Below are 24979 nucleotides of genomic sequence, written 5' to 3'. Positions count from 1 at the left end.
ATTAGGTTTTGCGAAAGCCCCCTGAAACGCATGTTATTGCATGTAATGCTCTCTATCTTCAATTCGTTTGTTACTTTAAGTATCAGACAAGAAACGCCAGAACTTCGCAGCTGATTCTTTTAGAAAGTTTTAAAGCACGAAGCTGTAAAACTTAGTTCGCTCATACCGCATCTTCATTAATAACTCCCCCTTAAGCATGGCCACAGTGGCGCTACATTTCGTTTTCGTATTCCGCTAACATGTAAGACAACGTTTTAAGCGAAGGATTAACACGCGCAGGTTCTGAGGCGAAGCATTAAATCTCTATGTTTCGAGGTTGCGTTGTGAGGTACAGAAAATCGGGGCGCTTGTGCCACTGCTGTGGCATTCGCCGTCTTCTTCCACGTCTCTGCCACATCGATGATCATGCCAAAGAGGCGCAGTTAATTAATATACAGGTAATTAAAACACCACAACCGACATATTGTGCGAGTTGAACCCTCGACCTTTGGTGTTAATTAGGGCTAAGTTAATTAGGGCGCAGTTAAGGTAGCTTTAATTAAGGCACTCGAATCCACGAACTTTAGTGGGAGAAATGAAGTAATAAGTAACAACACATTCGAATGAGAATGTCAAGTAGTTTAATGAATGTCTCTTGAGCGCGCATGCTTTCGCATTCACCCTCTTTGGCGTATGCTAACGTGGCTGTGAATTTTTTTTTTTACGAACCAAGATGGAGTTTTCAATGCAAGCCGCAATCGAGAACGTGAATCAATGCCATAGTGCCGAAATATCACCACTTTGTTCAAATTCACCGAGAGAAAAACGCAGGCAGTCCAAAATTGACTCGTCATCAGAAGATGAGAAGTCGAGGAAAGACTGCGAAGCACGCGCAGTCTGTCCTGATTTGGTGTTTGGAACTGCATAAACCAGCTTGTGACCAGAAATTCCGTCGCCTATACCTACGGAAGACTCGTCGGAAACATTCGCAAAATCCAGGTCAAGAACAGACTAGGTTGCATTGTAGCGCATCCAGGCTGTGCGCAGCGGAGCGCCGGAAGAAGTGGACCAGCGTAGCAGGCTTCTAGGACTGAACTGCGCGTGTCGTGCTTGCGCATCGAGCACGCGCCGCCCATATGTATTCTCCTCGTCTTTCGCAGCCGGCATCAAGGTGCCGGCTGATTAGCATACCCGCGTTGCGGGTCGGTGGGCGCTGCAGGGCCCCCCGCCTAGAGGGAACGGCGAAATGTACGCAATTAACTGGGGTGGTGTGACTTGAGAGTGCAGCAGTGGACGAAGGTTTGGTGGAGGTAGCTGAAGAAACGGGGCCACGGTGATTGCTGCACCGCGGAGCGCGCAGGGGTGATGCCATTCGTGTTCTAAGCTGCAGTTGCTGCGTGATCGGTGAGCATGGATGGTCGACTTCAAAGAGGTGCGCGGCACCTGGGGGCCACGATGACATCCCCTTAATATGGCCTTGTCATGGGGTGAAAGTTGCGGTAGGGCACCTCGGCCCTCCGGAGGCGCCTGACAGCAGCATTGAATCTGACGCCTGCTGATGTTGCGACCGAGGTGGCAATCTCTCAATGATGGGACTCGGCTCGCTCAATCGAGGTCACCTTGCTGCCGTCGTCTGAATGTTAGATGGACTTGTGAACAAAGGTTTGGTGTTGATGTCGGGCGCTTCCGAAGTGCGTGATGGCAGCGTCTGGCCTGGCACCTGTGGAAAATTGGCCGGATGTAGCGTCGAAAAGTAGGGAAGCAGCGAGACGGGTTGGTCGCGCTGGGCACAAGTTTGCCGACTGGGACTACCGCAAGTCGAGGAGGCATCTCTGTAGGCAAATGTCAAGACAGTGTCTTTTGGGTGTGCAATCCGAGACACTGAACGAGACACTGAACGGCGTAGGTGCAGCAGGCCTTAAGCACTCCCCATACGTGGGCCGATCCTCAAGATAGTGTAGTGCCGTGCCAAACCGCGGCGGAGGTGCAGCAGGCGTTAAGCACTCCCCATACGTGGGCGGATCCCGAAGATAGTGTAAAACCAGGCCGCCCCGTGGTGGAGGTGAAGCAGGCGTTAAGCAGTACCCGTACGTGGGTCGATCCCGAAAATAGTGCAATGCCGTGCCAACCCGAGGCGGAAGTGCAGCAGGCGTTAAGCACTCCCCATACGTGGACCGATCCCGAAGATAGTGCAATGCCGGGCGGACCAGCGGCGGAGGTAAAGTAGGCGGCGTTAAGCACTCCCCATACGTGGGCCGATATCGAAGATAGTGCAATGCCGGGCCGACTCGCGGCGGAGGTGAAGCAGGCGGCGTTAAGCACTCCCGATACGTGAGCCCATATCGAAAATAGTACAATACCGGGACGACCCGCGGCGGAGGTGCAATGTGCCATTAAGGGGCCCATATACATAGCTTCGCTGGTCATCCTTTTTCACAGAGTGGAAGGGCACTGAGTTTTTTTGTCACTTTTCATCTGGACGTGCTAACCTGTATAACAATCCAGAAATCAGTGAGCCCGTCTAGCAGCATTAGTTACCGTCGTTGATAACATCGCATATCCGACATGCCCCACATTGGAAGCATGGTACAGCGTACAATAGTGTGTAATTGCAGTGTAGTAACAGTGGGAAAATGTAATAGTCACAATGTTTCACTAGATCCCGTTCCCGATATCACCCATGACACATTTTGTTAATATGTATAGCGTGTTGTGGGAGTTGTTATGGTAGTTGCAACTAATGTTATTGCACTGTTTCGCTGTGCACTAGGATACCACATTCCACTGTAATGTTGTACACCCTGCCGCAGCATGTCATGGTTGGGGTTAAAGCCTTATGATGCAGGGCCTGTATCATGGAGCTCTAAACCCAACCGTAGCATTCTGCGGCATGATGTACAAGATTACAGCGGTAACCAACTTGACGAGACTTGATCAGACTAATCTAACAATGTAGTCAGTGCAGTGCACAATTAGAGTGTAACGGCATTAGCTATTATTCCCATCGAGATCCCCTTACCGACATCCGCCTTATTTCAACTTTGACATCCTTCCAGAAAATCACCGGGCGCAGAAGTGCCCGAGCACGGCTAAAATACTCACGCTGTTGTTCTTGTTGTACTCCGTGAGGTTGTTGGCGTAGTTCCAATCAGCGTTGGTTACTCTGTTATACATTTGGGTAACGAGATAGTTTGCGTAGCCGGCGTACATCTCAGCCAGATCTTCGTCCTCGTTATCGCCTTGCACAGCTTGCCTGGCAGCTCCGTGGGACTCGGTCGTAACCGCTGCGAGGATCAGGCCCGCGAGCCATGGCCACATCCATCGATGCGGTGGAGCCATCTCTCACAGGAACTCAGTGGACTCGGCGGCTGTGATTCCTCCTGTCCGAAAAAACGAAACAGCGCATGCTCACTTTTTTAGCCCATCAAGCCCGTATCTTCTGGTCGGCTGTCTGCAAGACAGATCGACCTTCAACCGATTCCTCCCTGGTTCATTCGTACCCCGAGGTCGGCCTCTCTTTTGCGTTCCCTGAAATCAATGGTTTGAGAACCCCTCATCTTGACAGGAGTAAGCATGCTGGAGGAACGTCTTAAAAACTTCATGTGGCTAATCGGCTGAAAATTCAGTGTGAAGTCAGAAAACCGCCTTTCTCAATACAAGGCGAGAACACGGAGTTTAAGCCGACTGTGCGCGGTTGAAAGCTGCCATCCGGAGTACAATGGCAAACGATCTATTGTTCAAGATTACAAAAGATGTGCCGGCGCAAAGCATTCTACGAGCCCGTACGCTTTCGCAGTTCCACATATGCCGTACGCAGTAAGGAGACGTTGAACTTAAGACAGAAGTGTCTAAGCCTATGCTAAAAGGGGGATAGCAAGCAGTGCGGGACACCGTGATAAACACCCGACCAGTCAGGATAGAAGGTGCGCTAAAGGTAATCCAATACGAGAGGTTGCGCCACTCGTGCGTAAATTTCACAAGGACGCATAGTCATCCCTTATCCCATTCCTATGACAGCATTAGCACGTTGGTTATGCCGCGCCAAACTATGCGGAGCCTTCCTGAACAAGAACCGTCAAATATATGCGTAGAATTTTGTCTCTTCTACTCCTGCTCCCCGCGCAAGTATAAATAAATAAAGCGTTCTACTATCATCATAGCCCCCACACACCTCATTATCACGCATCGGGCATTCCGCACCACGCCCACCGTCATATAATGCTGCCCATATCCCTGACAGTTTCCATTCAGGGAAGTTCCACTTAATATTTCTTAACCTATCCTTATTGGTTGGCGTTTCCACTATTTCTTTCGTTCAACGTGCTTCCGTTCCCTGGGCACAGAGCGTAGGTTCCCAGGAATAAAAGAAAGAAGAGAGCGAGAACTCTGCAAGCCTATAGGAATGGGAAGTTGGACAACTTCCCATTACATTATACCGCTGTGCGGCTGTCCAGAAAAAAAAGTTAGTGACAGTCGATAGCGGCTCTGTGCACCATGAAGTGCTTCTGGGAGGCTGCTTGTCTGTTCGGAGCAGGAGCAATGGGAGAAAAGAGTCGCATCCTCTGGTTAAGCGGACGCAGTATAATTTCTCGTTTACTAGTTCTCTCCCTGCATGCGCTGCTTAGGAACCGTATCTACGCACTGCGGCTGCGGTCTATAACTTCCTTGATGGACGAGCTCAAGACACAAGGACGCTGAAATCGACGACGCAGCTGTGGCCCACTGAGTGCGGCGGCTGGGCTCAGCTGCCGGAGGTGCGTGGTTCGAGCCTCACCGCCGCACACCCACCGGCTTATACAACTGGTACAAAGCCGCCGCCTGGCGCCTTGCTTTTCCGGTGCGCGTTGCTTGGACCGCCTTTCCACACAGATCAATGAGTTTGCAGTGTATGAGCTAAAACAAACAAAAGACCCCAGCTACACTCTTGGAAAATCAGCGCTCGTAATTCCGGAAGTCATGCTGGAAATCGCCGCTTAGTCCACGTCAACTCTCCCGTCCTTGTATCATGCGTTCGTCTGCTAGGATGAAATGTCAACACGCCCGATCCAAGCTTTTTTGATCGAGCTGTTTTGCCACGCTTAAATTACTAGATGCTGCCCCGACGAGTACAAGTCCCCTTGTGGAAACGTTTGCTTAAAGCGACAGTCCTTGTTCGGCAACTTCTCATCGTTTCCGGTTTCTATTGTCATTCGAGCTTTTGCCTTGCCACGTGCTCGAATATATATTGATGGCCTTCAGTTACTTACCAGGACATCATCATCATCATCATCATCATCATCCTCATCATCCTCCTCTTTTATGCCCTCAGCAGGACGAAGCTGGGTCGCTCCCGAAATCGCCAATGAACCCTGCCTCGCGTCAGCAGACACTCAGCAACTTCCCTTATATATAGTCCCACAACGTAATCGGCTGCCGTCCTCGATTGTATTTTTCTTCCCTTCGCAAATCTGCTTTACGCATTACGCGACACGCTGTAAACTCGTTCCTTTTATCCTGAACTACAATGTTAAATACACTCGTTTGACTCTCTCGCCTGTTATTCTCCGTTCCTGCACTCGTTGCCCATAGTCATCAGAACACTTCCGCGCAGGCTGCCGACGTATGCCACATCAATATTTACGCACAGTTGTATTTGGTCTAGTGGTTTGAACAAGGGCTTTGAACAAACGTGCAGTGAATGTTGTAGTATACTGAATGCTCGTGGCGCAAACACACGGTGGCCGACAACGTGAAGATTGCGGCTCCCTGCCTGACACCTTTATTCATCGACATATCTACCCTCCTTTTGTGGTTGAGCATGGTAGTTTCGGAATTCCTGTAAGTATATACTGTGACATATTCATGTGCACCTTCTTCACGCCTTGACGACGTGGTACCCAGGCACATGGTGGTGTTTTCACTTCGAATGTCTTGCCGTAATCGTTCAAAAGAGAACTATGCGTTTGCTCTGAGGGTATCTCAATAATGCGTCTAACGATAACGACGCGAATGTCATCTCTTGCTGAACACACTTCCTGAAAAGCAGCGTTTTCCTTGGAATTAATTGCAGCCGTGTTGGTCCTGATTCGAATCGAAATTGCAGCAGCGATTATTTTCTGCAGCAGCTAGAGGGAGCAAGCTAACAATGCTGTAACTTCATTTACCCTTTAACGTCACTTCCCTCAGTAATTACTATTTTCTTAGCGTTCTTTCGTGCACCTTATGCACTTGATGTGGTGACACAGTGCACCATTAATCATCTAGGTCAGCGAGGTCATCGTTAAGCGTGAGGTTTACATGATACACTGGAACTGTATTCCGACCGTCTTCAGTAAGTTCCTTTTTTTGCTGAATCATGAGCTGCTTTCCCCCTGTACATAGCTTGCGTACAGCTGGATTAGTTTTCCCTTAGGAGATATGCGCGAATATGTTGGTGGTTCTAGCTGCTAAGCAGCTGATAATCGGTGTGTTAATCTTACTATCTTGCCGAGGCTGCTGATTACATCGCTGTGTTTATCTTGCACAGGTCGTTCCTGCCAATACCTAGTCTCCTCTTAGGCATCGTCGTGCTTCTTAATTAATTGCGCGTTCAATCTTTTAACGTGGGAGCGTTAAGGGCCCCGTTTGGCGAAAATCCGGCGTCGGCGTTGGCGTCCCGTTAGCGAAACTTGCCGTATATATTCAGGTATATGCATGTGCCACGCCTTGCCATATGACGTGCGGTACACGGGGGTTGCATTGCCACACCATTCTTTCGCTAAAGTTGCTCACACCTTCTCTCACATTCTCGACAAAGGTGTACCGCGGATTCTTGAAAATGGCAGCCCCCAAACAAATGTCATAAAACAAAACACATACAGCGCAGGCCCTTTTATGTTAAATCTTCTCAGGCTGAAATTCTCCAAGAGCGAAAAAATAGCAGAAACCTGAAAATTATGTTATTGTTTTGGTGCGGCTGTGCACTATCTCCTGGATCGGCGCACGCAAGAGGGCGCATTTCTACAACAAAGCTCGCCTTCGTGCATAGCTTTCACCGCCAGTGTTTCCCGGTAAACATTACGGTTACGTAAGCAGCAGTTGCCGGGAAGCATGAGAAGCAGTCAGAGAGCTTTGAATGCTATAGCGTTCCACTGTTAAAGGCGTAGCTTTTAAACGTTCACCATTTTTTTTTTTTTGCTACTGACTTGCCACTTCGTTTTAAATTGTTCATCACGTCGTAGAGTTAAACAAGTCATGCCCAGTGTCTGCGGCTAGAAATGTCAGTGCTGTGCCGTTTATTTATTGCTAGGTTTCTTCATTGCTTGCCAAAGTTCGCTAGTTTCCAGTGTACCTATCTGATACCATCATTCATTTGAAGGCCTTCCGAATATTTTAGTAAATTTTTTGTTCATTAAGTTTATACCAATGCCTTTCTAGTCTAAAATTGTGTATTTTATAGCAAGCTGGAGTCCAAGTTTCTGCAATATTTTCCTGGTGTTTAATCAGTTGACCTGCTCCCTCATGGAATATTGCTCCCTCAAAAAATAATTAAAAAGAGAGAAAAAAGGCAATGAAGAAATAGAAGAACATATAGTCACTCTTTGGGGCTGGGGGCTTGTAGCCTGAAACTGGCATGTGCAAACAGCGTTTGCGGATACCGACATGCATGACTTCTGCGAACTCCTGGCCTGACTATGGGCATATCGGATGCAAATAACTTCACTCATTTTTTTTTCGAACATCGTGGGCCACAACGTAATTGAACAGGGCGTGCTCACCTGCAAGCATTTCTGCCACAAGAACGCTTTTTTGTCGAGCTATCGCGTCAGATTTTCTTTCACGGGAACCTTTATACCTTTATGCGCTCATTGCAATCTCTCAATTTTGGTTTCGCGCTCTCTGATAGCCAAAAACTCATCGTGCCAGACTTCCACGGGTAATCCTTCATTTTTTTTTTTTTTTTTGCAGGTTAAAAAATAGATATGGCTCGTACGGGGCGGAGAGCTCGCTTCAATTTCCCAATTACCATGCGGCCACTAAACACGAGAAATTTAAAGTTAATTAATGAATTTTTGCTGATTAGAGACTAACTGTCGCGTATCGCCCGTGACTCCGTGGTCGCCACCCCTGACGGCATGTCTTCGAAAGAACCGTCATTTCATTTCATAACGGTTATCTCTAAATATTACTTGAAGTCTTCGTAGAAACCCCTGTATACGCTGTCAAGCGCATTTTAGAAATGGTTTTAGGCGCATAAACTAAGACACGGACAACAGAATAAAAGGCACGGACACGACACGTGTCCGTGTCTTATTTCATACGCCTAAAACCATTTCTAAAAGCGATATACCTACTAGCCCGCCAGCAGACGTTACTAAACTGTCAAGCTCATGTTTCCTTTGACAAACACAATTGGTTTCTTTGGCTCTCTGTGCCGCTTTAAAGAGACTAGCTCTGTTTTGGCTCCTTCGCCAGTTTTCGTAGTTGCGATTGGGCGCGTTGGTCGCCGAGCTCTCTGAGACGAACGTATTGTCGCGCTATAGCTTTGTGGCGCCTGAAGGTTCAGACACTGCGGTCGCTGGTGGCGCTGTGCCACTTTTCTTTCTCATGATCCAAGCTGATTACTCGGGTGCCACACGTGCGTAATACACATTTCAAAGCCATTTACTTCCAAACCTATTTGTCACTACTATCACCGTTTCCATGAAGCTTAGCGGCCACAGCTTGCAGTAGACGTTACCGTGGCATTATTACAGTAATATTGTACATTTGAGCAAGTAAAAGATGAGCAGCCCGTCAGGGTGTCCAAAATTTAAAAAAATTTGGTGGGACTTCAGCGGTAAGATAAACCACCGAACACATACATGTACTGATTACAGTATCTTCAGACAGCAATCATTACAATCGTGACCATTTGCTAATCCTCGGGCTTGCACCAGTTTCGAGGTATTGTTGCAGGAAGAAAGCAGGCCCACCAGTGTAAAATAACGTATATTTACAACTGGCGTATATGGCGTTCAGGCAACTGCCAGGCTTCGTCTTCGTCTAGTCCAATTCAACTTCTTCGTTCCCTTCACCGTAATATCACCCTCCCGGTGGAGTAGCTCCATCCCGGTGCAAGTTATAAAGCCTCACTTAATGGGGGGACATAGGGCTTAAGCCTGGTGACGTGAACAACATCGCTGGGGACATTGCGATGCACTGAAAGCTGACCGACTGGGGCGATCTCGTAGGTCACGTCGGACAGTTGGCATAAGATCTGGTACGGACCAGAATTCCGGGAAAATAGTTTTTCCGGCAAGCCGACGCGACGTGAAGGCGTCCAGAGAAGGACAAGGGAACCAGGTGCAAAATGGTAGTCTCGGTGCCGAAGGTCGTAGCGTCGCTTCTGAGAAACTTGCGAGACGTTGAGGCGATGACGGGCGACATCTAGAGCCTGGGCGGCTAAGTCAATAGCATCACTAGCGTAACCAGTGCTGGGTGATTGTACTGCGGAAGGTAGCGACGTGTCAAAGGGCAAGGTGGGGTCGCGGCTATACAAAAGGTAAGATGATGAAAATCCGGCAGTGTCGTGACGGGACGAGTTGTATGCGAAAGTGATGTATGGTAAAGCGACGTCCCAGTCACGGTGATCATCGGAAACGTACATGGCCAGCATTTCAGTAAGCGTGCGGTTGAGTCGCTCGGTGAGGCCGTTCGTTTGAGGGTGGTACGCGGTTGCAATCTGGTGTTCTGTAGAGCAGGAGCGGAGCAGGTCATCGATGACCTTCGATAAAAAGTAGCGGCCGCGATCCATCACCAACTGGCGAGGGGCGCCGTGGTGCAGGATGACGTCGTATAGTAAGAAGTCGGCGACATCTGTAGCGCAGCTGGTTGGTAGCGCTCGTGCGATGGCATATCTCGTGGCATAATCGGTTGCTACAGCAATTCATTTGTTGCCTTTGATAGAAATTGAAAAGGGGCCAAGGAGGTCTAGGCCCACACGAAAGAACGGATCTGTGGGGATATCAATTGGTTGAAGCGAACCAGCGGGAGGCGTAGCAGGCGTCTTCCGGCGCTGACACAGGTCGCAAGAAGCGACATAACGGCGCACAGAGCGATAAATGCCGGGCCAGAAGAAGCGGCGCCGCAGGCGGTCGTATGTACGAGTGATACCCAGATGTCCAGCAGTAGGAACGTCGTGAAGTTGCTGGAGCACGGCTAGTTGAAGGTGCTTGGGAACGACTAGGAGGAGCTCCGGGCCGTCAGGACGAACGCTACGATGGTATAAAGTTCCATCGCGCAAGGTGAACATCCGGAGGGACGCGTCATTGGGCGAGGAGCTTAGGCGTTCCATAAGTGTTCGAATAACAGGATCTTTGCGCTGCTCGTCGCCAATATGGAGGAAGCCGGAGATGGATAGAACACTGATGTCCGAGTCTGCATCGGTATCGTCCGGTTGATCCACGGGATTGCGGGACAGGCAGTCAGCGTCTTTATGCAGGCGCCCTGACTTATAGATAATAGAAAATGTATATTCCTGTAGACGCAATGCTCAACGTGCAAGTCGTCCAGTTGGGTCCTTCAAAGAGGAGAGCCAGCAGAGGGTGTGATGATCGGTTACGACCTAGAAGCTCTGACCGAAAGGGTACGGCCGGAATTTCGCGACCGCCCATACGAGCGCGAGACATTCTCTCTCAGTAATGGAGTAATTTCGCTGGGGCGTGGAAAGAAGGCGGCTAGCGTAAGCGATGACACGGTCTTGGCCCTGTTGAAGCTGAGCGAGGACAGCGCCGATGCCATGACCACTCGCGTCAGTTCGTACTTCAGTGGGTGCAGAAGGGTCAAAGTGTGACAGAATTGGGGAAGTTGTAAGCCGCTCAATCAGGGTAGAAAAGGCTTTCTCCTGCAGTGGTCCCCAAGAGAAAGACACGTCTTTCTTAAGAAGGTCAGTGAGAGGGTGAGCGATGTCGTCAAAATTTTCACAAATCGCCGGAAACAAGAGCATAAGCCCAGAAAACTACGGACATTGTTTGTTCAACAAGGTACAGGAAAATTTTGCACGGCGTGAACTTTCTGTGGATCAGGTTGGATTTCAGCGGCGTTTACGAGATGGCCGAGCATGTTAATTTCACGGCGACCGAAATGGCACTTGGAGGAGTTTAGCTGAAGGCCAGCCCTGCGAAACAAGGAGAGTATGGTTGTGAGGCGCCGCAGGTGGCTCTCAAAGTTCGGCGAAAACACAATCACATCGTCGAGGTAACACAGGCATGTAGACCACTTCAAGCCGCGCAAGAGAGTCCATCATGCGCTCGAATGTAGCTGGCGCATTGAATAATCCAAACGGCATGACTTTAAATTGGTACAGACCGTCCGGTGTGACGAAGGCGGTTTTGTCGCAGTCCACCTCATCGACGCTAATCTGCCAATAGCCGGAGCGGAGGTCAATTGATGAAAAGTATTGGGATCCGTGAAGGCAGTCAAGAGAATCATCAATGCGCGGCAGGGGATAAACATCCTCCTTTGTTATCCTGTTGAGGTGACGGTAGTCAACGCAGAAGCGCCACGAGTTGTCTTTTTTCTTTACTAAGACAACCGGTGAGGCCCACGGGCTACTGGAAGGTTCAATGATGTCCTTGTCCATCATCCTGTCAACTTCTTTCTGTATCATGGCCATTTCTGTTGCGGAGACACGATACGGCCGCCTATGAATGGAGCAGGTGTCACCGGTGTTGATGCGATGCGTGACACAGATGTCTGGCCAAGTGGACGGTCGTCCAAATCAAAGATGTCCCGAAAAGATGACAGGAGGTGACGGCGAGCTGTCGTTTGCTCGGAAGGAAAGTCAGGGGCGATCTTCTTATAAACATCGTCCGCAGGCGTCGAGTACGGAGGAGTGGGTGACAAAGGTCCGTTGGTACTGACGAAGGATTCAGAGGTCAAAGAAGAAATCTCAAATTCTTCCAAAGGAGTGATATGCGCTATGGTGATACCGTGTGGCAGCACATTCGACGAAAATTCAAAATTGAGGATGGGCACGCGAGCGCAGTTTTCGCGGATCCGGATTCAGGTGCTCGGTAGGGCAATATTGCGCAACAAAACCACGTCAGTAAGCGGCGACACGACGTACTCGCCATCAGGTACGGGAAGACAGGGCGTCAGGAGGACATTTGTAGCCGCCTGTGGAGACAGCCTTGCAAACTCAGCAGAGCATAAGCGGTGTGAAGCAGAAGTTGTTGCGTCGGCAGGAAGCGGCAGATCCAACTGTACAACACCTGCGGAGCAGTCAATTTGGGCACAGTGCTTCGAAAGGAAGTCGAGGCCAAGAATTAGGTCGTGTGGACAGTGTTCAAGGACGATAAATAGAACAACGGTATAATGGCCCCCAATGGTCACACGTGCTGTGCACATTCCAAGGACCGGTGACGTACTCCCATCGGCGACTCGCACAGTGCGCGGTACGGCGGGCGTCAGAACCTTTTGAGCCTTCGGCGGAGAGCAGCGCTCATAACTGAAAGCTGCGCTCCTGTGTCAACAAGAGATGTAACAGGAACGCCGTCAACTTCAATGTCCAGTAGGTTTCCACGTGTAAGCAGGGCCGGCCAACAGAAGATTTGTGGGCCGGATCGGAGTTGCAGCTTTCCCTCCGGGAGCTGCACCGCCTAGTTTCCCGAAGCGAAGCGACCGGTTGCAGAAGGGGACGAAGAGCGGTGAACGAGAGCCGAACGGGACCTACGTCCTTGCGAGAGGGGGAGCGGCTGGATCTTGGTGGAGCACTGTCGGCGTTGATGTTCCTAGTCGGTGTATAGGGCGAGAAAGTATGATTGTCTGGTACTTGGCAGTAGTGACTCGGATACGACCACCGAGGAGGCGACGACCAATGGTTGCTGCAATGACGGGCGATGTGTCCAATACCGGAACAATTAAAACAGATAGGTTTATCATCCGCTGTGCGCCAGTCAGCTGGGTTGCGACGAGGGGGCGGAAAGCTTTGCGTCTGGAAGCGAGCGGCCGGAGAAATCTGGTAGGTGTTTGTATGGCGGACCGAGCAGAGAGATGGAATGCCCAAACTTGCTATTTCCTCCCGAACGACCGCTTGTATAAGGGAGATAGAGGGCACGCTTTCCCGACAGTCAGAACGAACTGGAGCCGGAGCCATGGCCTCAAGCTCACGGCGAACGATGCGCGTGATATCTTCCGGTCCTGCGGGCTGAACGAACCACGGCGGGTCTTCGCAAGAAGATGTCGCGGCGGTATTGGGCAGCCGGTCGAAAGTTTGAGCGACGCGGCGGCCCTTCGCTTGTTCGAAGCGCCGGCACTCCTTTACAATTGCATCCACAGTGGCACAATCCTTACACATTAGGAGATTGAAGGCATCGTCTGCAATACCTTTAAATATGTGACCAATCTTGTTTGCCTCGGTCATGTTGCTATCAGCCTTGCGACAGAGGGCCAGCACATCCTGTATGTAGACGACATAGGATTCTGTGGACGTTTGAGCGCGACACGCAAGTTCTTTTTTTTTTTTTGCCGCCAGCTGACGACGGACAGGTCTGCCAAACAGGTCTCGCATTTTTTTCTTTGCAGACATCCCAGCTCGTTAGGTCAGCTTCGTGTGTGTTGTACCATTGCCTCGCAGTTCCTCTTAGGTAAAATATCACGTTTGCTAGCATCATTGTTGGATCCCACCTGTTGTTGTCGCACACTCGTTCGTACATCGTAAGCCAGTCCTCAACGTCGGCGTTGTCCGTGCCACAAAATGTCCCTGGGTCCCGCGGATGAGTGAGGATGACCATTGGCACTGGCTGCTGAGGCGTCGTCGCTTGTGTCGGTTGATTTGCCATTGTGGCGGCAGGTAGATGACGTCCGCTGCGAAGTTCCGTGATTGTACCCCGCACCTTCCACCAAGATGTTGCAGGAAGAAAGCAGGCCCACGAGTGTAAAATAACGTATATTTACAACTGGCGTATATGATGATGATGATGATGAAGCCTCAGTTAATGGCACAAACCCACTGAGGGGGATAGGTCACGAATCGGGTGGTAATATGATTCAATAAACAAAATAAAATAAAATAAATTGGTTAATAAATAAATAACCCGAAAAAAGAAAAGAAAACAAATAATCCAAGATGCAAAATAAACTATGAATACATGAGATAAAGTATTGATCAATACTACAGTAAGCCTTGCGTTGATAGGAATGTTAAAAAAAAGGATATACTTAACTTGAGTAAGGTAAATTATGAATAGTAATAGTAAGATTTAAACTGTGAATTTGTGCTTTTACTTTTTGAATTTTCTTAAATGCAGTAGAAATAAATCAATTCTTGAAACTAAAAACTATTAACAAGGCATTCTTTTTGGGCCACATAGAAAATTATAAATGGCTAGGCAAACGTTCCTGTGGCTAATCATATGGCGTTCAGGCAACTGCCAGACTTCGTCTTCGTCTAGTCCAATTCAACTTCTTCGTTCCCTTTACCGTAACAATATACACATCAAAATGTGCAATAAAATACATTATATCATTCAACTCTCTTTTTTTTTTTTTGCCTAAGGGCTATTTCAAGCATTCTTTGAGAATGTGCCACGCGAATACCTTTCCCAGCGTAATGCGTGGTTTTCGATCTCAAACTGTCAAATTAAAGGTACTCACCACAGGCTCCATTTAAATACGCAGTTACTACATGGTGCCCTACCGGAATGGAACGTTGATTACAGTCAGTTTAATTAGACGGTTACTTACTCTAACTACGCGCACCTTCCTTAAATCTGCCACGTGGGAATAGCACATCGCCGACGACAATATTACCTCCCCGTTCCGAGTGCGAGCCGTCGAAGAAAAAAGTCGAGAAGCTCCGACGAAACAGGTGCCACGGCTACGAACAACAGCTTACCTTTTTTCCGAAAGCAAGCGAGACTTCACGACCGCTGTAGTCAGTGTCGCGAAACAAAACATACAAAACTCGCGCGATCTCTTCCTCCCTATAGTGCGCCGGCTGTCCGCTAACAAAACTTAAAAGAGGGTAAAACAAACATACTACACGTTGAGAAACTCCTCCTCCTCCTCGGCGTGTAGGCGACCCGTCGCCAATAGCTTGACCGCATCACAATTGTTTATCGTCACCGCGTGCTGGCGCGTACGTGCATGGCATGCAACATACGCTCGCGGCCGCCCGGTTTCGATCTTTATTGCGACGCCGCGTCCTCAGCTGGCCGTCGCCACAAGGCACCGCCAAGGTCTCCCCTATCGCGCGACGCAACCCTTTCCGGCGACGTGCGTGGCCGCCGTGTTGAGATTAAGGGTGGAAGACGAGCCGTCGCGGCAGCGCACATTTCGTTGCTTCGCTCGCGGGGCTGAAGTATGTGTGCGTTGCGGAACGCTTTTAAACGTGATGGCACTCGAGTGGTACTAACGCGGGATATCGTTGTCTTTAGTAAAAAAAAAGGAAGGAACATCGGGGGAAAAAGAAAGCTCGCATGCAGAGATGTTCTTTGCCGTTCTCCGAAGATTCAGCTGTATGTCCCGGGTCATTGGTCCCCCGGGAACGCGCGTCGCTAAGCTGTAAACAAACGAACGACACCAGCGTGTAATAGCTATTGACGCAAACCAAAAAAAAAATAATAATAATAAAACATCGCGTTGTTTGAGAGGAAGCTTTAACTAGAGAGCTATCTAAGTGAATGGAAGAACGGACAAGTCGCTTTTCCCTGGAAGCACTGCAGTGAACTTGATTATGTTTGCTGCATTTAAAGGGATAAAGTTGACATCTAGTGACTGTGGCAACAAACCTTTTAGGTGGTCAGTTTTCTTTTTTTGAGATAAATTGTCGAAAATTTTAAAGTTCAAGAAGCCGAACTATCAAGTTTGCAATTTTGTATGTCATCAATGAAAAACGCTGCCCTAATCCTTTTAACTGCGCTTAATAATATGTCTAACGTAGATAAAATTGAGATACTGTACACCGATTTCACATACACCATTAATTTTTGAATAGAAATCTTGCAACACCGTAAGTATTCTAACAATGTAATGTAAACTGCAAATTCATCTGCCAAAATTGTCCGTTTTAGATGTTCTAACGAATTCATTTTACGTAAATGCGATATCTGTTTTTGTTGCAGTGGTCAGAATTTGTAAATTTCGGGCTTCCATTCTTTTTAAGCTTACCAATATTCGAGAATTTTCATAATGTATTAAGGCTCTACTTCAAGATTATGCTTGCTTCAATCGCAAAAATCTAACTATCGTTCAAAAATGCAATCTATTTCATTCAAATCGCTCCAGCGGTTGTGTCATAAAAAGCACTTCAGCGTTTTACATGTACCCTGGTTAATCCGATAGGTCGTACAATAACTTACGTACCTCGACCTCTATATTGAACTCGCTGACAAAAAAGAAAGACAAGAATATTTGAATATAGGTCGACCAACATCTTTTCAGGAAAACGAAAAGTATTGAAAATCACACCCTTCTATTTACCATAAGCTCGGCTACTAAGTGTAGCTTGTCGATGCCACCAGCTGCATTCTTGCCGGAACTACCGAGGAAGTGGTCCTCGTCGAATGCTCGGCTGGCGTCCCCGGTACCACAAACGACGTCGTCCTCGACGCCATCGAGCGCTTTCGATGCGCAGCACTCATTAAAGCCAGACTGGGTATACTCTCCAGGTTGGCTTTCTACGGCGGGCGCGACGGAGCAACTACGCTAGCTCGGTACTTTCTGCTAGCGACTAGAGGTCGACATGCTCTGGTCACGAATGTAAGTGAATAGCTCATTTTTGGCTGGCAATTTCGAAAAAAAAAAGACCGACCTATACTAATAAATACGATATTGGAATAGGTGGCATCGGGGTTGGTCCCGAGCTAAGGCTTCTTATTAATGTCCCAAATTGTTGGGACGCGGTAAGCCATGAAACACGAAGATTATGATGACGCGGCCTATGGGGAGGGCTCTCTGGGAAGCTCAGAATAATTTCGACCAGCTAAACTTCTACGGCGGGCACCCAGAGAACGATGCTCGAGCGTTTGTGCATTTCGCCTCTGTTAAAGTGCGACCGCCGCGTCCGAAAATTCTTTCGGAATGGGACGGTAAAGCGTGCACGCATTTATTCGCAGTGTTTTAGTGTTTAAGTAAGAACACGCAGACTGGTTGTATTAAAAGAGCAAACGCCTCTCTGTTACAGAATAACTTCAGTTTGGCCTAGTTCGTGTTTACTGCATACCATACTGACCGCAAATAAAGACGGGGACAGCGGAAGAGAACACCCGTGCCGTTTTTGAGTTCTCTTCCGCTGTCTCCGTCTTTATTTGCGGTCAGTATGATACGGAGTCACTGTTAGACGGCGAATTCGCGTGACGGCCGATCTGGCGCGCTTTTCTCTTCTTCTTTTCTCTGGCTGCACTGATAACAGTCCGTCTCTGTTTAGTTGATTTGATGGAGAGTGGCACGTTCTGTTGACGTATTAGAAGTGGCTTAATATGAATTTGCCGGCAATACGCATGTAAGCTCTTGCAAAGAGTCCATCAGACAAGTTCGCCTTGTTCTCAGTGGAACTAAGTATGGAGTAACACTTGAAAAAAGTGACGAGTGGAATGAATCAAAGGCGAGGCATTGTTCGCCGGGATAGGGCATGGAGCAGGAAGGCTAACCTGCGCACCTTTTTACAAAAAGTATCTGGAAGCCCAGCAGAACCTCGGATACTCCGCGTCCCTAACAGGCTACTTTCCGCAGACAAAATACTTGCAGGCTGCTTGCCGTAGACAAAGCCCACCGTTTCTGGTGCACCCCTCGAGTTCAGTGTGCACAATTAAGCATCGAAGTACTTGATAATTGTTGCATTTTCCTCATTCTGTTTGATTGTCTTTAACGATTTAGAGCAACACAAGGTCTATGAAATACGCCTTAGCCGGAACCTCCGGATTTATTTTGACCAGCTGGCGTTCTTGATATTCAGGACGAAAATGCTGGCACGTGAGCGTTCTTCGCATCTCGCACCCAGCGGAATGCGGCTGCCACGGATGGTAATCGAACCTGCAACCTCTTTCTTAGCAGTGGGATCACCATTTAGTCACGCAGCCACCACTGCCGCAGGCACTGTCTTAACCGTGTCACATGGACGTACAGTTAGGCGTATGTGCTGTGGATCACTAATCCGTCGATAAGAAACCCGTAAAATTTCTTGGCGTGCAAACAAATGACAGGTACAAGTGACAGGCGGTCAGCGAAGTTCGCACAATACTCATCGAGGAGAACGCACTTCAAACACCTCACCTCACAGAGAATTGCGGACCAGAGAATTGCGGACTTCGCTTGAAGGCGTTCGGGGCAGAGCCAGTCGTTGTAGGTGACGCTGGCATGGGCTGGCGTTCTCGCCGGGAAACTCAAGCAGCGCCGGCGATTGGCACGCCCGCCAATTGATGCGTTGGTCACGTCCCGCTGAAACCGCAGATGTCGCGCACGTTGCACGGGGAAACGAAGGCATCGCGAATGAAGCGACGGTGCAGTTCATTGTTGGCTGCAGTGCAAGTATCCGGTGGCTCAGCCAACCTGAGCTCTTTCTGAGCTGCGAGAATTTGACGCTGTCCATTTCGAGCCGAAGCAGCCCTTGATTGCGCATTCTGTGCTCGGAGCGTGCAGTTTTCTACTGTATATTACCAAGAACATAGATCTGGTGAGTGAGTGAGTGAGTGAGTGAGTGAGTGAGTGAGTGAGTGAGTGAGTGAGTGAGTGAGTGAGTGAGTGAGTGAGTGAGTGAGTGAGTGAGTGAGTGAGTTGGATAAAACTGGAAATGCTGGGAACTACTGTCTCGCAGGCTACTGCACGAAAAGTAAATTGTCCAACAATCAAGGGGATGAGATCACGAGGTGATATACCAAACACGTTCCGGAAATAATGCACACTTTGTAAGCGTGCCTAAATAGTAAATATAGCAAGAAGAAACAGCAACAAAATGGCATATTCTCCAATTAAACACAACTGATTGAAACGATACAAAATGAATATATAAATGAATCATCATCATCATCAGCCTGGTTATGCCCACTGCAGGGCAAAGGCCTCTCCCATACTTCTCCAACTACCACCACGGTCATGTACTAATTGTGGCCATGTTGTCCCTGCAAACTTCTTAATCTCATCCGCCCACCTAACTTTCTGCCGCCCTCTGCTACGCTTTCCTAGCCTTGGAATCCATTCCGTAACTCTTAATGACCATCGGTTATCTTCCCTCCTCATTACGTGTCCTGCCCATGCCCATTTCTTTTTCTTGATTTCAACTAAGATATCATTAACTCGCGTTTGTTCCCTCACCCAATCTGCTCTTTTCTTATCCCTTAACGTTACACCTATCATTCTTCCTATAGGTGTAACGTTAAGGGATAATATATAAATAAATAAATCAATAAATCTGCGGATCTCATGCGCTGTGGAAATCGGTTTAAGCGCACCTTTCATTGGTATTTGTGAAGCACGCTGTTCCTGGTTAACGACAATTTACAAGTAGAGATTAGACAACCCAGTTGGACACACTTTCACTGGGAGCAGCCTCGCTCACCGTAAACTTGTTGCGGTCGACCATGCACATGCCATGCAGGACGATGATGGACGACCACGATGGCACGAAGATGACTATTGAGGACGTTCTAATGATCACTTCTACTAAAGAAAGAGAAGGACATGCCAAGTGTTAAATTGTGGCCGAAACGACCGAAGATAATTGTCAAACTCAGCGGTAGCTTTGTTCAGTAACCTGCTGCATATCCCTATGCCATCATGAAATCTCAATTTCAATCGTCACGTGAATCATGAAACCATCTGGGTATATCAGTAGACACACGAAGTGGCGATCTCGCCGCTAACCAGAATGCTAAACGATGCGGCGACATAGTTTATCTTTGTGTAGTCGCAGCATTGCAGCCGGTAGAACACTGGTGCACGAGTACAAGCATTTCTAACGCATCAGCACCGGCAATTTCCTCACGCATTTACATTTTAATGCGAAACTTTCCTTGCCTCTTCCCCCCACTTTGCGGGAACTACTTGCTGGCTGCTGTCTCGCACAAATGGCCGGTACCGCACATAGTGTAAACCTAGGTGGCCCGTGGCAGCCGGTGATGTACGTGAGCGCAGGTGCGAGCTCCAACCCAAACACCACGCCGTCTTCACGCCGTCGTCATTATTTCGTTGTGATCGTTTATCCGTTGACATATCGCCGTCATCGTTCCGCCGGCTTCACCCTGTTGGCGCTGCACTGTCATTTTGTCATCACTTCGCCGTCATCATATCCGTCGTTGTCCTTCCATTGTCGTCATCCCTTCTTCGAAATGCCATCTTCGCCATTCCTTCCTCAAGATTCTGCCGTCGTCATGTCGTCGTTATACAGCTATCGCCATGCCATTGTGTTCGTTCCACTTTCTTCATTTTGTCCTAGTTATTCTGGTGTAGTGATGCTACTGTCGTCATGCCGTCATCGTCATGCTATCCTCATCACTCAATCGCGACTATGCCATCGTCGTCACGTCAGCACCGTCACACTGCCGTCATCATTCCGCTGTGATCATTCCATCGTTTTGATTCCGTCGTAGATGGTCATGCGTAGGATCCGTGTGCTCGAAGGGCACAAGCTGATATTGATCGAGGCGCCTCCCTTGAAGATGCGTCCAGCTTGGTGTCCTATACTTGCAAATGGTTGCTGAACAAAAGCAGTGTTCTTTGCAAATACCAGTGAACGCTTCGCTTAAACCGTTTGCCAGAGCGCTTGGGATGCACAAGATTTCTACTTCCCAGTAGACCGCTATTAATTTCAGTGGCGTTTTTCTTTTTACACCCGCGCATCGGCATAAGATTTCGTTCATATATTACCCCCATTGCTTGTGGCATATTTGCATCCTTCGTTGACAACTTGCGTGCATTGACATGAATGTTGTTGACTCGCTTATTATTAGCGTGTAGTGTTGTGTAGACTAATATCATGTACACGTAAAAAGTGCCCAAATTTTTGTTTTGAGAACGCTGTTGCAAATATATATTCTCAACATTTTCACTAACCACACGGAGGGCTTAAGTTAAATTTTGAAATAGCAAATAAATGCATTCAGTTTATTGATACGAACATTTCTTTGGAATCAAATATATTGGCACGTGTACTTGTTTACCTTTCATCGAGTGACCGCGTTTCACCGTCTAACTAATCTTATCGCTCAGGGCGTGACGCGCCTGCATGTATCCGAAGTTTCTGGAATGTTATCGATGGTTCTATGCGCTGTCTGTTGCCACCGAACCTTGTGCAATCTTATTGCGTGTATGCGCGACGCGAATTGTGTAGCACTTTCTGGAATACACGCGGGCACCAACGATTTTTCGGGAACCTTCGGTGACTCACGTATAAAAGCCGACGCACGTGACCTGCTGATCAGATTTCAACGACCACCGACTGCGTTCGCCGCTGTCGTTGCTCTTTGAGCGCAGCCTGTTCTTGTGGGCGCAGGTTCGCCCAATAAAACTTAGTTTCGCCATTCACAGTTTTGTTACTGTGTTCTTTACCGTCACTACTACGTGACAATATGTGTATGTTCAAGTAAAACTCTTGCTTGGGCTAGTTGGTTCATGCTTGAAGTAGTAAAGGCAAGGCGCAGAAGACCAGGACTCAAGAAGAAGAACACAAACGACAGGACCGGCGCCACTCAAGACTGGCAAGCTGAGACGGCGATCAGGTTGACGCACAAAATGACAGGATCGGTGCGAAAGCTTTGTTGAAAGAAAGGGCCCAATGTAGAAGAAATATGCTCAAGTAAAACTCTTCCTTGCGCTGTTGGTTCATGCTTGAAGTAATAAAGGCAAGGCGCAGAAGACCAGGACTCAAGAAGAAGAACACCAACGACAGGACCGGCGCCACTCAAGACTGGCAAGCTGAGACGGCGATCAGGTTGACGCACAAAATGACAGGATCGGTGCGAAAGCTTTGTTGAAAGAAAGGGCCCAATGTAGAAGAAATATGCTCAAGTAAAACTCTTCCTTGCGCTGTTGGTTCATGCTTGAAGTAATAAAGGCAAGGCGCAGAAGACCAGGACTCAAGAAGAAGAACACCAACGACAGGACCGGCGCCACTCAAGACTGGCAAGCTGAGACGGCGATCAGGTTGACGCACAAAATGACAGGATCGGTGCGAAAGCTTTGTTGAAAGAAAGGGCCCAATGTAGAAGAAATATGCTCAAGTAAAACTCTTCCTTGCGCTGTTGGTTCATGCTTGAAGTAATAAAGGCAAGGCGCAGAAGACCAGGACTCAAGAAGAAGAACACCAACGACAGGACCGGCGCCACTCGAGACTGGCAAGCTGAGACGGCGATCAGGTTGACGAACAAAATGGCAGGATCGGTGCGAAAGCTTTGTTGAAAGAAAGGACCCAATGTAGAAGAAATATGCTCAAGTAAAACTCTTGCTTGGGCTAGTCGGTTCATGGTAGTTGGTTCTTCTTGAGTCCTGGTCTGCGGCGCCTTGCCTTTAATACTTCGAGCATGAACCAACTAGCCCAAGCAAGAGTTTTACTTGAGCATATTTCTTCTATATTGGGCCCTTTCTTTCAACAAAGCTTTCTCACCGATCCTGCCATTTCGTGCGTCATCCTGATCGGCGTCTCAGCTTGCCAGTCTCGAGTGGCGCCGGTCCTGTCGTTTGTGTTCTTCTTCTTGAGTCCTGGTCTTCTGCGCCTTGCCTTTACTACTTCAAGCATGAACCAACTAGCCCAAGCAAGAGTTTTACTTAAGCATATTTCTTCTACATTGGGCCCTTTCTTTCAACAAAGCTTTCGCACCGATCCTGCCATTTTGTGCGTCAACCTGATCGCCGTCTCAGCTTGCCAGTCTCGAGTGGCGCCGGTCCTGTCGTTTGTGTTCTTCTTCTTGAGTCCTGGTCTTCTGCGCCTTGCCTTTACTACTTCAAGCATGTGTATGTTCTTGGACTATCAGCCCAGATAAAAAACTGGTGCCGTTTTCTGCGACGGTACTCATTACAATTCCTTGAAAGGGGACATTGTTGCTGCGTGCACTAAATCTGCATTTAAGAGACAACGAGGTCGAGAGCTGCACCAGTTGGTACATAACTCAATAGGAAAACAAGTGAATAACACAACGTAAACAAGCAATAAGGCGCCCCGACGAGGCTGGAACTAAATGAATTTTAATGCGATTAGCCATATTTGGGAGCATTACCCACACTGCAGTATGTTTATATCCATCATGTTTCACATACCCTGTTGGGCTTCTAAGCATGTGGCCGCGGGTTCGAGTCCCGGCCATGGAGGCTGCATTTGGATGGGGGCGAAATGCGAAAACACCCGTGTACCCAGATTTAGGTGCACGGTAAACCCCAGGTGAGAAAAATTCCCGGAATTCCCCACTACGGCATGCCTCATGATCAGATGGTGGTTTTGGACGTAAAACACCGTAATTTAATTGCTTTTCACATGCCCAGTGGCCCAAATTTTCTGGTAGCTTGGGCCCTAGGTATGCGCTGGCTGCTGCCTTTCCGAGCAGATAAAATGGATCATGGGGTATGTGATCGATTAGGCAATTTCGGCATTGCATATGTGTGTTGTTTTGTCTATATTATTTCCTGTGTAAGAAGGTCAACCTTGAGTACTGTTGTGTGATTGTTGTGGAATTACGGTGCATCAGACTTGCATCTTCGAGGTGGTGTACCTAGTGTACAGTGCTTTGTACTCTTATTGGATTCCAATCGTCAATGTAGTAATAAACTATTTTCGGAACATGTGATCTTGGTATGTGCCCATTTTTGCCCAATCGGCTATAATGGACGCACCGAGGCGACCCAAGGGTTATGTTGCTTTAAATACAAGGTGTCCCAGAAGCCTTTTTCTGATTAGAAACATGCAGAAGGCAGAAAATATGACGCATAGACACAAATCTTTTATCTTGAATTGCCTTGAAAGTTTTTGTGCGTACATATATGCTTACTCTTACTTCGTTAAAATCATAGGACCTTTTTTCTTCAGTGGAACGGCAATCACAGCCAATACATACCTTATGTTTGTTGTCCCACAGATTCAGGACATTCCGGACTTAATTTTCAAAAAAGATGGTGCACCACTTCATTGGGGGTTAGATGTTCGTGTCTATTTGGATGCAACATTTCCGGGAAGACGGTAGGGCGGAGTGGTCCCTGCTGGTCTCCGCGATCACCGGACATAACACCACTGGATTTCTTCCTTTGGGGTTATTTCAAGGACTTATTTTAGCAAACACCAGGTGAACGGCATCGCAGCATTACGGCGCAGAATTACTGACGTCATAACATCCATCCCTCGCTAAATGTCGACCAAAACATGGGTGGAATTGAAATATCGCCTGGATATATTTCGGGCAACGAAAGGAGCACACGGCAAAATTTATTAATTGTTTATGTGCACACGAAACCTCGAATTGTTACCTGCACTTCAAGATAAAGGATATGTGTCTAAGTGTCCTATTTTCTGCCTCCTGCATGTTTGTAATCAGGGAAAGACTTCCAGGATACCCTGTATAATAAAGCAATTACGTCCGATATGGCGGAACTCCGCGCCGCTCGCTTGGAGAAGAAAAAACACTCAATGCCGCGTCACCGACACGGATGAAGAAAGATCACAATAATCATCATGACATATAAAACCTATCATCACCGATTACACGCCCATCAATAAGAAATATTTCCAACAACACTGACGTCGCCAGTCATTTTCAGAAGATGGATGCGCGGCCAATTTTTATTATGGGAAACAACAAACCTCCGCCAGTCCTCCGACGCATGGTAGCCAGAGGATTGTACCAGATGTTACGTTAGGACATGATTAGGCAGATAAACATGCGTGTGAGCACAACGTCCGCAAGTTTGAGGGACAAGGAGTTCTGTTTCTTGGGGGGCATACATTGGCAATCTGGTGATTTGTTTCTAAATAAGGCTTCTCACCCTGGTGCTGCAATTACTTTTGTGCATAGTCTGTGGGGCTGCGGGAGACAATATATTTCTTTTCTGCGATAAAGGCTTAATTGTTAGTTGCGTTCTCAGC

The 24979-nt window shown here is 48.1% G+C and overlaps 1 protein-coding gene across 6 annotated transcripts in view; it reads right to left on the bottom strand.

Annotated features, from left to right (window-relative positions):
* The window catches only part of LOC129384671 (angiotensin-converting enzyme-like), a 223014-nt gene that overhangs the window by 50442 nt on the left and 147593 nt on the right, over positions 1–24979 (bottom strand). The window contains exons 1-2 of one of the 6 annotated variants that reach the window (XM_055070281.2): positions 18193–18258; positions 3082–3359 (exon numbers count right to left, since the gene is read on the bottom strand). In XM_055070281.2, the coding sequence (XP_054926256.1) occupies positions 3082–3318 (237 nt within the window). In that variant the 5' untranslated portion in view covers positions 3319–3359; positions 18193–18258. The other 5 variants (XM_055070276.2, XM_055070278.2, XM_055070280.2 and 2 more) reach the window with 5 other exon arrangements.

Source organism: Dermacentor andersoni, chromosome 5 (genome assembly GCF_023375885.2).
Source record: "Dermacentor andersoni chromosome 5, qqDerAnde1_hic_scaffold, whole genome shotgun sequence".
Lineage (NCBI taxonomy): Eukaryota > Metazoa > Arthropoda > Arachnida > Ixodida > Ixodidae > Dermacentor > Dermacentor andersoni.
The sequence above is the reverse complement of the archived record's forward strand: the minus strand, read 5'-3'. Positions and strand labels throughout refer to the sequence as shown.